The 13,611-nt window shown below is 44.5% G+C and overlaps 1 protein-coding gene across 1 annotated transcript in view; it reads left to right on the top strand.

Annotated features, from left to right (window-relative positions):
- EXT2 (exostosin glycosyltransferase 2) overlaps positions 1-8,809 on the top strand; it is a 55,082-nt gene extending 46,273 nt beyond the window's left edge. The window contains exons 13-14 of the mRNA XM_044270430.1: positions 688-770; positions 7,857-8,809. Coding sequence (XP_044126365.1) covers positions 688-770; positions 7,857-7,995 — 222 coding nt within the window. The 3' untranslated portion in view covers positions 7,996-8,809. The remainder of the gene's footprint in view (positions 1-687; positions 771-7,856) is intronic.
- Positions 8,810-13,611: the final 4,802 nt, after the last annotated feature.

The following is a 13,611-nucleotide window of genomic DNA, read 5'->3' as shown; positions in this document are numbered from 1 at the left end:
TCTCCAGTAGCCAAATATCAGAGCGGAGTCACCCTATATAGAAGACATCTGTCTTCCCTGGGACAGCTGACCAAAGAATGTTAATTATAAATTTCACCCCTCGCGAATGTTAATTTAAAAGTGATCTTGCAATCATCTTCTCCAATCCCCAGTATTACCGGGGGTATCTGCCTGGTGTCGGCCACTCTTTGATCCTGAGCCCTTCACACATACATTTCCCGTGGTGTCATCAGCGCCCGGATCGGGTGCTGCAATGGCATCTCCTCCGCTTGTAAACGGCGCTGTAGGTTGGCAACTCGGTGTTCCTGGCAGCTCTGGCTCATCTATCTCTCCCAGGGATTACCCTTTGCTGATGCCGGAGAGGAGAGGGGGGCGCAGCTCATCTGCAGTGTCGGCTGAAGGTTACAGAGAAGCCGCAGAGGGCTTGGAAAACTCCAAAAGACCAAATGATGTTTACACAGGGACCTTGGCGGAGCAAGAAGTCATTAAAAGGGAATTAAAGGGCTTGTCATCACCAAGTCTCTCTATGAGAAGGAGGGGGGATGCAAATCCCGCGATCTGTTTTCATTGGGTCTTGGGCTTACCACCGCGCTACCCAACCCGAGCAACCTGCGCGACAAAAATGCACTGTCTCCTGTGACCAACATTCTACCCATTGATGGTCTGTCTCATTCATCTCCCCTATAGGTGACACCTCGCAAAAAGTTTAAGTGCCCTGAGTGCACCGCCATCGATGGGCTGTCATTGGATCAGACGCACATGGTGGAAAGGTAAGTGTCCCAGATCCTTGTATATCATGGTTTAACTATAGTAATTCCATGTATTCACTCACTCAAAGGGCATCTGTCAGCAGTTTTGTACCTATGACACGGGCTGACCGGTTACATGTGCGCTTGGCAGCTGAAGGCATCTGTGTTGGTCCCATGTTCATATGTGTCCGCATTGCTGAGAAAAATGATGTTTTAATATATGCAAATGAGCCTCTAGGAGCAAAGAGGGCATTGCCATTACACCTAGAGGCTCAGCTGTCTGTGCAACTGCTGTGCCCTCTGCACTAGGAGAAGTTAGGGCCAGGATTGATGGTGTTTTCACTGCCGGGCCCTGTCAAAGTGCTGAGGGAGTAGCAGTTGCAGAGAGAGCTGAGCCTCTAGGTGTAATGGTGACGCCCCCGTTGCTCCTAGAGTCTCATTTTCATATATTAAAACACAATTTTTGTCAGCAATGCAGCCACATATGAACACTGGACCAACATAGATGCCTTCAGCTGCCAAGCGCACATGTGAAAGGTCAGTCAGTGTAATAGGGATAAATCTGCTGACGGGAGCCCTTTAAGGGATTGTACAGGAGTAGTGTTGAGCGAACTTGTGTTTTCAAGTTCGGTGTACAAGGTTCCGGTTATCTAAGAATTCTGCTACCACGGACTATAATATATGGTCCGTGGTAGTGGAATCCATAACGGAATTCTTAGATAACCTGAATCTTGTACACCGAACTTGAAAACAAAAGTTCACTCATCCCTATACAGGAGTGGAAAAACATGGCCGCTTTCTTCCCTGTCCATGGGTTGTGTGCGATATTGCAGCTTTGTTCCATTCAGTTCAATGGAGCTGAACTGCGATATCAGACCCAACCTATGGACAGGAGTGACAGTGTTTCTGATGGAGAGCAGCCATGTTCTCCTAATCCTTCAGTTACTTAACCAGGGTAATTGAATGTCATGAACCAGTAGGGGACACCGCCCCGATTTTCACTCTGAGGCCCTCTTTATAGGGTCATTAACTTTTTTTAAAATAACTTTTGATATGTTATAGAGCTATATCAAACATTTAGATTGGTGGGGGTCTGAGTGCTGAGACACCCCCCCCCCCCCCCCCCCAATCTCTAAAACGAGGGGAGACAAGTGCGCACATATTACGCTCTCTTTCCTTGCTGCAGGGGACTAAAATGAGACAGGACTCTATGGAGCCAGTCTCATGCAGCGAAGAGAGTGCAATATTCGCACACTTCTCTCCCGTCAGTCTAGAGATCGTTGGGGGTCTCGTGTTTAGACCCCCATTGATGTAAATTTTTGTTAGGTCAAGGTGTTGCCATAGTGACACATCTTCAGTATCTGATCGGTGGGGGTACGACACCTGACACCCCCTGCCAGCTGTTTGAAGAGGCTGCAGCACTTCGGTGACTGCCGTGGCCTCATCATAGCTTACCAAGCACAGTGCCTTACATTGTATACCAGCTGTGCTTGAATGAGTCTAGGCCGTGTGACCAAAGAGCAAGATGTCACGTGGACCCCCACCGATCAGATACTGATGACCTATTAAAGCAGCCGGTATGCCACGACCTCAGAGGTCACTGTCGGTGTCCACAAATCCGGATCATTCCATTATTGGAATGGGGGGGAGTGGTCTTGAACTGTGTCTACATGGAATTTGACATCCTCGCGTCTCTGAAGATTTACCGGAATCGTCCCACATATTTAAGCAATTGCCGTTCAGGCATTTTCCTTATATTCATGCAACATTCACGTGTGTATATGTGTGTGTATATATATGTATGTATGTGTGTATATATATATGTGTGTATATATATATATATATATATATATATATATATATATATATTATATATATATATATATATATATATATATATATAGAGATATATATATATAGAGATATATATATATAGAGATATATATATATAGAGATATATATAGATATATATATAGATATATATATAGATATATATATAGATATATATATAGATATAGATATATATATAGATATATATATAGATATATATATATAGATATATATATAGATATATATATAGATATATATATAGATATATATATAGATATATATAGAGATATATATAGAGATAGATATAGAGATAGATATAGAGATAGATATAGAGATAGATATAGAGATAGATATAGAGATAGATATAGAGATAGATATAGAGATATATATATAGATAGATATAGAGATATATATATAGAGATATATATATAGAGATATATATATAGAGATATATATATAGAGATATATATATAGAGATATATATATATAGAGATATATATATATAGAGATATATATATAGAGATATATATATATAGAGATATATATATAGAGATATATATATATAGAGATATATATATAGATATATATAGATATATATATTTTCTGGCCCACATTGTGTTATCTGGTCCTGAGGAATCCACGGCGGAGCAGATGCTCCACAAATGTCCTGTTCAGAGGGGGTTAAGAGATGAAATGAGTGCGGTGAGCGGCCGTGAGTTATAGGGGACCTCACCTCCGTCCATATGGGGGCCTTATCTCGGGCCCGGACTGATGTTCTGTCAGGCACACAGCTTTAGGAATGGCAGGAATTTGGGAGGATTGGAAGACGCAGAGGAGGCAATGATAGCACTTGTATCCCCTATGCTGGTCTATTGCTGTCCGCCTGGACTGTTGGCTTAACCCCTTCCTCACTCATAACTTGAGTTTTTTTTTTTTTTTATGTATTACTGGAAGTGAGGATCAGATCCTTCCCAGGATGGACCCTGGGGCTCAGAATCCTCCTCAGTCAGACTGTTGTGGAGGTGATGTGCCATTAAACCAATTTATATATTCCCCGGCTTCCTGCAGGTTGTCTTTATTTCTTGAGACCCTCTATACGGATACCCCCTTTTATAGTCTCTCCTGACTCCAGTACAGGTTGTCTTCATTCCTGGAGACCTTCTATACAGAAAACCCTTTATAAGCTCCTACAGGTTGTCTTCTTTCCTGGAAGACCCATTGACAGAAACCCCTTTAAATACTCAACCAACCCCCTTCAGGTTGTCTTTGTTTATGGAGACCCTCTATATGGAAACCCCCTTATATACAACCCCGGGCCCCCTACAGGTTGACTTCATTCCTGGAGACCCTCTATATGGAAACCCCCTTATATACTACTCCGGCCCCCCTTCAGGTTGTCTTCATTCCTCGAGACCCTCTATATGATTAGGGCGGCCTATCTATAAAATATGATGATTGTTCCTGATGTGAGGGTTCCTGCGGGGGCACAGATGAGGAGCACTGTGCGTGCGAGTCCGACCTCTACTCGCAGGGGGTTTATGGCGTGGTCTTCAGCCAGGCTCTGCTGGGTACTTGGGTTCCTTGCATTCCTGAGGCGCTGGCGTGTTGGCTGGAGTTGTGTCCGACCTGTAGACAGATGATTTTCACTCTCCACGTGTGTGAATCAAGATGGATCCCCCGCAGGTAGGAACACATGAGCGTCCAGCAGGGAAGCCAGAGTGTCGGCACGATGGAGGGAGGGGTGTGCTGTAAAGAATGCACTGGGCTCAATATCTCAAATTACTATAGAAATATGTTCTGAAGTCAGTAATCTGGATGTGTAATGTGCGTGTATCACTTCCCAGCTACTGCGACACAACAACTCCCAGCATGACCGCTTCAGCCTTCATATTCTAAATCATTGACCAGTAACCTATGCCGTCCCAGCTATAGTGATACTACAACGCCCAGCATGCCCTGAAACCCAAAGCCTTTATATTCTACATCATTGACCTCCAACATGTGACTTCTGAGCTATTGTTATACTACTACTCCCAGCATGCTTTGACAGCTTTAGACCTTCCTCCTTGTTCTTCCACTTGTTGGTACTACAACACCCAGCATGCCCTTACACCTTCGACCTTCATAATCCAGTATTATCCAGTTGTTTATACTAAAGCTCCCATCATGTTTTAACAGCCTTTCACCTTCATAATTGTGGTCTTACAGCTGATGATACTACAACTCCCAGCATGTCCTGATACAGTGCCTTAAAAAGTATCCATACCTCTCTGCCTTTTTTAAATTTTTCACCTTACACCCACAAACTAAGGCTACTTTCACACTAGCGTTTTTTGCGCATCCGTCATGGATCTGCAAAAAAACGCTTCCGTTAAAATAATACAACTGCATGCATCCGTCATGAACGTATCCGGTTGTATTATGTCTTCTATAGCCATGACAGATCCGTCTTGAAAACCATTGAAAGTCAATGGGGGACGGATCCGTTTTTTATTGTGCCAGATTGTGTCAGAGAAAACGGATCCGTCCCCATTGACTTACATTGTGTGTCAGGACGGATCCGTTTATGCTCCGCTTCGTCAGGTGGACACCAAAACGCTGCAAGCAGCGCCTCCAGAGCGGAATGGTGACTGATCGGAGGCAAACTGATGCATTCTGAGCGGATCCTTTTCCATTCAGAATACATTAGGGCAAAACTGATCCGTTTTGGACCGCTAGTGAGAGCCCTGAACAGATCTCACAAACGGAAAGCCAAAACGCCAGTGTGAAAGTAGCCTTAAATAAATAAGTGAAAAGAAAGTGATACAGAGTTTTTAAAATTTTTAATAACTAAAAGTCTGGAAAGTGTGACGTGCATTAGTATTCAGCCCCCTGTACTCTGTTCCCCCTAAATAAAATCCAGTGTCACCAACTGCCTTCAGAAGCCACCTAATTAGTAAATAGAGTCCACCTGTGTGTAATGTCTTCTCCGTATAACTCCAGCTGTTCTGTGAAGGCTTCGGAGGTTTGTTAGAGAACATTAGTGATCCAACAGCATCATGAAAATCAAGGAACACACCAGACAGGTCAAGGATAAAGTTGTGGAGAAGTGTAAAGCAGGGTTATGTTATAAAAAAAAAATTTTTTTTCAAGCTCTGAACATCTCACGGAGCACTGTTAAATCCATTATCCGACAATGGAAGGAGTATGGCACAACTGCATATCCTACCAAGACGTGGCTGTCCACCTAAACTGACATCTGAGACAAGGAGAGCACTAATTAGAGAAGCTGCCAAGAGGTCACTCTGGAGAATCTGCAGAGATCCACAACTCAGGTGGGAGAATCTGTCCACAGGACAACTACTAGCCATGTACTCCATAAATCTGGTCTCTATGGAGGAGTGGTGGGAAGAAGAAATACTTTTTTTTTAAGTAAGCCACAAGAAGTCCTACTTGCGGTTTGCCCCAAGCCATGTAGGGGACACGGCAAACATGTGGAAGAAGATGGTCAGATGAGACCAAAGCTGAACTTTTTGGCCTAAAGGCAAAAAGCTATGTGTGGTGGAAAACTACCACCGCACATCATCACCCTGAGCACACCGTCCCCACAGTGAAACATGGCGGTGGCAGCTTCATGCTGCGGGAGGCTTTTCTTCAGCAGGAACAGTGAAGCCGGTCAGAGTTGATGGGAAGATGGATGGAGCTAAATACAAAGCAATCCTGGAGGAAAACCTGGTAGAGGCTGCAAAAGACTTGAGACTGGGGTGGAAGTCCACCATCCAGCAGGGCAATGACCCTGAACATCCAGCCAGAGCTACAATGGAAGGGTTTAGATCCAAGCAGATTCATGTGTTAGAACGGCCCAGTCACAGTCCAGGCCTAAATCCCATCGAGAATTTGTGGCAAGACTTGAAAATTGCTGTTCAGAGACGCTCTCCATCCAATCTGACTGAGCGCAAGCTCTTCTGCCAAGAAGAATGGGCAAAAATGTCCGCCTCTAGATGTGCAAAGTTGGTAGAGACAGACCCCCCTGTAATTGCAGAGAAAGGTGGTCCTACAAATAATTGACTGGGGTGGGGGAGAGTTGTGAGTACAAATGCACACCACACTTTCCAGATTTTTAGTTATTAAAACTTTTGAAAACCGTGTATGATTTTCTTTCACTTCACACATACTTGCAACTTTTGTGTTGGTCTGTCACATAAAATCACAATAAAATACATTTACGTTTTGGGATGAAACATAAAAAAAAAAGTGGAAAAGTTCAAGGAGTACTAATAGTTTTTCAAGTCACTGTAGCTTCAGCCTTCAAATCCTACGTCATCGACCTGCAACTTGTGACTTCACAGCTATTGTGACACTATAATGTCCTGACAGCTTCAGCCTTTTTATGTCTCTCTGGCGGCTGATACTATAACTCCCAGCCTGTTGCTGTCATGCTAGGAGTTGTAGTATGACATCAGCGGGGGGTGCCACAGATTTCACGTGGCCGCCATAGGTAAGGACTGTTGACTTTTTAATTTTTAATTCTTTTGCTGTGTTTGTTTTCATTGGTGAGGAAGTTGTCGCTCTCTGCCCTTTGTTACATTGCAGGGACACGTCGGCATATATGGTGCCAAGGTGCCAGTTTTGGCACAGCGTGCTGTACTGTATACAATGTCCCATCAGCCACTGGCTGCCCATGATCCATGGAGAGCCTCTGGTGTAAAACTGCTGACTTCAGTGGCATTGGCGAGGGATAATGTGATGCCGGGTATAAGACCTTGATGGCCTGGAGAGCGGCATCTCCATTGTCCTGAAGACCTAATGGTCTAAGGACCACTGTCCTGACCCCACAATAGCCACGGCTCTATTGTCTGTAGACACATGGCTATCATCACAAGACCCTGACATCACAGCAACATTGCCCCAGTGTGCCAGAACAAGGGTTAGAAGAAGTAGGTGGCCATCTAGGGCACCATCTATGGAGGGGGCACAGATTACAGGTCTGTAAATAAAAACAAAATAGACTACCCTTTTCCATTAAAGAAGGGCACATGGTAACCCCTGCCCAAAACTGTTTCTCCTGCCCCTGCCCCAGAACGTGTATTAGTATTGTCCAAAGACCGTGGCGGTGGCGTCCCTACCACCCTGTGGGCACCGCGCTATGGTCCTGAGAACACATTGATGGTACTTATAGTTATTCAGTTCTTTTACCCAGAAAGTAATTTTTCAGATTATAGGATATCCCGAATTGTAGTTTTTTTTTTCTTCTGCATTGCACCCCATAAGTTGACCCTTCATTCTCTACCTCCGCAGGTCAGAATGCATTAATAAATTTGCCACCGTATTTGGCACCATGCCCCTGAAGGTGGTGGAACATCGGGCCGACCCCGTCCTCTACAAAGACGACTTTCCCGAGAAGCTGAAAAGTTTCCCCAATATCGGAAGCCTTTAAGGAGGAGCGCACCGTCTGCCTGACTGCTGTGACACCATCACTCTGCGTCCTCCACGCGTTTCATATCTGACTGCCGGACGGAGGGATGACATCACTGTATTTATCATGTGTTGTATTGCTCAGTATACAAGACGTTCGGTATATTCCGTCATGTGGGCGACATGTAGGTGCTGTCACAGACACGAGATCCAACAGCCGCTGCCCTTCCCGTTCCCATCATTTCAACGGTTCTTTCTGACCCACGGAATTATAACATCTCATACAGAATTTCCCAGTCAAAGTCTACGGAAGATGTTCTGTTGTAATATACTTGTTTCATATTCATTTTAAGAATTGTTAGTATTGTTATATATATATATATATATATATATATATATATATATATATATATATATATATATATATATATATATATATACTGTAATCACACCCAAAGCTGCTTTCAACGTTCTGCTGGCTGTCGGGGTTCTCCCCTCTAGCGCTGCTGTCTAATTGTCATCTGAGCGCCTACAGTGCACTGATGGAGGCGGAATTTTGAAAACTGGTTCGGTTGTGATTAGAGAAGACGTGTAATTCCAAATCACTGCAGCGAACGGAAAGGAAAATATCTGCCATGTTGCTCGGCTTACACTGAAATGCTGGAATGCTGGGGAGTTTTACCTTTTTTTTTTTTTTTTTTTTTTTTTCATCTGTGATCATTTTATTTGATATTTTATGACAGAATTTTTTTAATGCATTTTACTAATTAATTTTGATCCTGTGGAACCTTTTTGAATTTGTCTTTGTGCAATACAAGTTACCGGTGGTGTCTGTAGATGTCACACTACAATTGTCGAGTCCAACACTTAGTGCGTCACCTAACACTGCCGAATGTTAAAGGCGTTCTGTATGTTAAAGGGGGTGTCTGCAACTACTGAGTTGCATCCTATATGATACTCCAGAGCTGCACTCACTATTCTGCTGGTGCAGTCACTGTGGACATACATTACATTACTTATCCTGTACTGATCCTAAGTTACATCCTGTATTATACTCCAGAGCTGCACTCACTATTCTGCTGGTGCAGTCACTGTGTACATACATTACTTATCCTGTACTGATCCTGAGTTATATCCTGTATTATACTCCAGAGCTGCACTCACTATTCTGCTGGTGCAGTCACTGTGTACATACATTACTTATCCTGTACTGATCCTGAGTTACATCCTGTATTATACTCCAGAGCTGCACTCACCATTCTGCTGGTGCAGTCACTGTGGACATACATTACTTATCCTGTACTGATCCTGAGTTACATCCTGTATTATACTCCAGAGCTGCACTCACTATTCTGCTGGTGCAGTCACTGTGTACATACATTACTTATCCTGTACTGATCCTGAGTTATATCCTGTATTATACTCCAGAGCTGCACTCACTATTCTGCTGGTGCAGTCACTGTGTACATACATTACTTATCCTGTACTGATCCTGAGTTACATCCTGTATTATACTCCAGAGCTGCACTCACCATTCTGCTGGTGCAGTCACTGTGGACATACATTACTTATCCTGTACTGATCCTGAGTTACATCCTGTATTATACTCCAGAGCTGCACTCACTATTCTGCTGGTGCAGTCACTGTGTACATACATTACTTATCCTGTACTGATCCTCAGTTACACCCTGTATTATACTCCAGAGCTGCACTCACTATTCTGCTGGTGCAGTCACTGTGTACATACATTACTAATCCTGTACTGATCCTGAGTTACATCCTGTATTATACTCCAGAGCTGCACTCACTATTCTGCTGGTGCAGTCACTGTGTACATACATTACTTATCCTGTACTGATCCTCAGTTACACCCTGTATTATACTCCAGAGCTGCACTCACTATTCTGCTGGTGCAGTCACTGTGTTCATACAGTACTGATCCTGAGTTACATCCTGCATTATACTCCAGAGCTGCACTCACTATTCTGCTGGTGCAGTCACTGTGTACATACATTACTTATCCTGTACTGATCCTCAGTTACACCCTGTATTATACTCCAGAGCTGCACTCACTATTCTGCTGGTGCAGTCACTGTGTACATACATTATTAATCCTGTACTGATCCTGAGTTACATCCTGTATTATACTCCAGAGCTGCACTCACTATTCTGGACATATACAGGCTGTAAGCAGTAGTCATGGTTCTGCACACTACTCGAACAGGACACTGCGCATTTGCTTTGCTTACATTGGATTATATGGGTTAGGGTCCATTCACACATTCGTAATAATCGGTTCGCATCCGTTCCGCAATTTGCGGAATGGGTGCGGACCCATTCATTCTCTATGGAGACGGAATGGCTGCAGAGAGCACACTCTGTGCACTCCACATTTCCGGAGCGCGCTGCCGATCTTCCGGTCCGCGACTCCGGAAAAAAATAGAGCATGTCCTATTCTTGTCTGCAATTGTTGACAAGAATAGGCATTTCTATGGGGTGCCGGCCAGGTGTATTGCGGATCCGCAATGCACAGCAGATGTGTGAATGGACCCTTAAAGTGTAGAACCCCCTTAAAGGGAGTCCGCTAGCAATGCCATGTTAATGTCCTGTTAGATTAGAGTGAAGACCCCTAGACTGGTAAGTATGGAGCCAGCCCTTTAACCATCTGTGTCATGTGATGCTTATTAACTCCTCCCTCTACCCCGCCCCTCTCCCACACGTTACTTGTTATTTTCATGTATTGTATGCCTTCTGTAGACTCTGCGGGTTTCTGCATTTTCTACAGTTTGTGACTGAACCTGTGATCCGTCTGCGCGGTTTATAATTGGTTTTAAACTCTTCAACTGCCATTTGATTGGTCGACCTCATGAGTCATCCAGTAATTCTCTTTGGCTTTTGTTAGTGTTTTTTTTTTTCCTTTTTTAAATATAGAACAGCTTTTCATTCCTAAAAAAAAACGAAAACTGTATATCCATGCTTGGGAAAGCTGGGTGACCACCAATATGCTCCAGTATCCCTAAAGTACTGGGGGGATTGGTCTTTCAGGAGTCTAGAAAAGCCATGATGGTTATCACCAGAGGACTCGAGGTCTTATAGTCGGTGGCCAGTTTTTATTTTATTTTTTTATTTTTAAGTCGGTAATTTGACCAGCAGGACTTCAGTTTTTTTGTACTTGTGTCATTTGCTGAGGATTATGACTTTAGGTGGGAATCAGTTTGTCATGGCGTCATCTCCGTACAGAACTGTGAGAATGACGCAGAACATCACAGAGCGGCTACACATCATGTCATGTGCTCCAGTCACAGCCTGAGCTGCATTAAAAATTTCTGTGTCCAGTTTGTTCTCTGTCTGAATGACCTCACGTCTCACTTCTGCCTCCTGTTGGTTCAGTATGATGTCACGTCTCACCTCTGCCTCCTATTGGTTTATGATGATGTCACGTCTCACCTCTGCCTCCTATTGGTTTATTATGATGTCACGTCTCACTTCTGCCTCCTATTGGTTCAGTATGATGTCACGTCTCACCTCTGCCTCCTATTGGTTCAGTATGATGTCACGTCTCACTTCTGCCTCCTATTGGTTTATTAAGATGTCACGTCTCACTGCTGCCTCCTATTGGTTCAGTATGATGTCACGTCTCACTTCTGCCTCCTATTGGTTCAGTATGATGTCACGTCTCACTTCTGCCTCCTATTGGTTCAGTATGATGTCACGTCTCACTTCTGCCTCCTATTGGTTCAGTATGATGTCACGTCTCACCTCTGCCTTCTATTGGTTCAGTATGATGTCACGTCTCACTTCTGCCTCCTATTGGTTCAGTATGATGTCACGTCTCACTTCTGCCTCCTATTGGTTCAGTATGATGTCACGTCTCACTGCTGCCTCCTATTGGTTCAGTATGATGTCACGTCTCACTTCTGCCTCCTATTGGTTCAGTATGATGTCAAGTCTCACCGCTGCCTCCTATTGGTTCAGTATGATGTCACGTCTCACCGCTGCCTCCTATTGGTTTATTATGATGTCACGTCTCACCGCTGCCTCCTATTGGTTCAGTATGATGTCACGTCTCACCTCTGCCTTCTATTGGTTCAGTATGATGTCACGTCTCACCGCTGCCTCCTATTGGTTCAGTATGATGTCACGTCTCACCGCTGCCTTCTATTGGTTCAGTATGATGTCACGTCTCACCGCTGCCTCCTATTGGTTCAGTATGATGTCACGTCTCACCGCTGCCTCCTATTGGTTCATTATAACAGGACACGCCCTCTGTGCAGTACCTGATGTGAAGAGAACTTTTCCCAGAATGCAAATGTTGCAGGTGAGCCGTATGGTGTAGAAACTCTGCTGGCAGTGAATGGGTGCATAATCGTTTATATCTATAGACTGAATACTTCTCGCAGCTGAGGGTTTGTTACAGTGATATCCAGTCTGAACAAATCTCCACAAGTTTGTCACGCCGTACAGTAAATGGCCTCCAGACGTACCTTTGCCTGCATGGATTCTCCCTCCCCTTGTTGGGTAACATTGCAAACATAGTCCTTTCCAAGGTGGTCCTTCTGTCTTCTGCTAGGCCTGTGAGCGTCCAGTGCAGACACTGATACGGGCTGTCCAGCTCTTCCCAGGATGTCCTGTATCTGCTCCTCTGCTGGACCCTTTCAGCGCATGCACAGTAGAAGGCAGAAGCGCCATCTTGGAAAGACTATGGACGTCAGCACTTGTTTCCATCCCTACTCGTGTTCACCGGGGGTCAACTCCATGTGGATTAAGGAGGGGGTGTGGTAGGTTCTTATTACTGGGGGGGTGTAGTAGGTCCTTATTACTGGGGGGGTGTAGTAGGTTCTTATTACTGGGGGTGTAGTAGGTTCTTATTACTGGGGGTGTAGTAGGTCCTTATTACTGGGGGGTGTAGTAGGTTCTTATTACTCATTACTGAACCCTAGGTACAAAGCAGACAAACCCTTTAACTGCACTGACACGTTGTAACAAACTATCAGACGGGAGCAGGATTTGTGCTGCTGATGTGTTTGGCTCACATGGAGCAGTAGGGTTATTACCCGAAGGCGGTTCTGATGACGGCATTATTTTAGGGAGTTGCTAGTCGTGTAATTCTCCAGTATTTGCTGAGCCTTGCTGCGGGGCTGTTACATTGTAACTCACATCAGATGTGAGGCGCTGAGTGTTCTGTCTGTTATTTCCTTCATCTCTCCTTTGAAATTCCTCCGCCTGCTCCTTCCAGGAGGGGATATACGGTTTCTGGGGCCTTCACCTTCCCGCGGTTGTTGGCCTCCTGTTCCTAATCTGCTGCTCGCCTTGTCAGCAGCTCAGAGGGACATTCGGGGAGATCTTTGCCAAGAGGCTTTAGGTTTTGTCTTGAGCTTCCATCCATTACTGGTTTGTCACAGGCCTAGCGGCTGAGGGTCCGGCGCTGCTGATTACGGCCGTGGGGATTTCAAGAAGAAATTCATCAAAGGCCCATAAAGCCCAGCGCCGCGCACATCCGGAGTCACAGCTTGGGAATCATAACTAAAACCAAACGCGTCAGTCCCGACCATAAAATCCGTTTACAGCTACTGCTAGCTCCGGTGGCTTCAGTTTGGAGCCCGTTGCACCATGTTGCTATTGATGCTTTAAAGGTCTT

The sequence above is a fragment of the Bufo gargarizans genome, chromosome 10, assembly GCF_014858855.1.
Source record: "Bufo gargarizans isolate SCDJY-AF-19 chromosome 10, ASM1485885v1, whole genome shotgun sequence".
Classification (NCBI taxonomy): Eukaryota; Metazoa; Chordata; class Amphibia; order Anura; family Bufonidae; genus Bufo; species Bufo gargarizans.
Note: the sequence above shows the minus strand (reverse complement) of the source record. Positions and strands in the feature narration are given on the sequence as shown.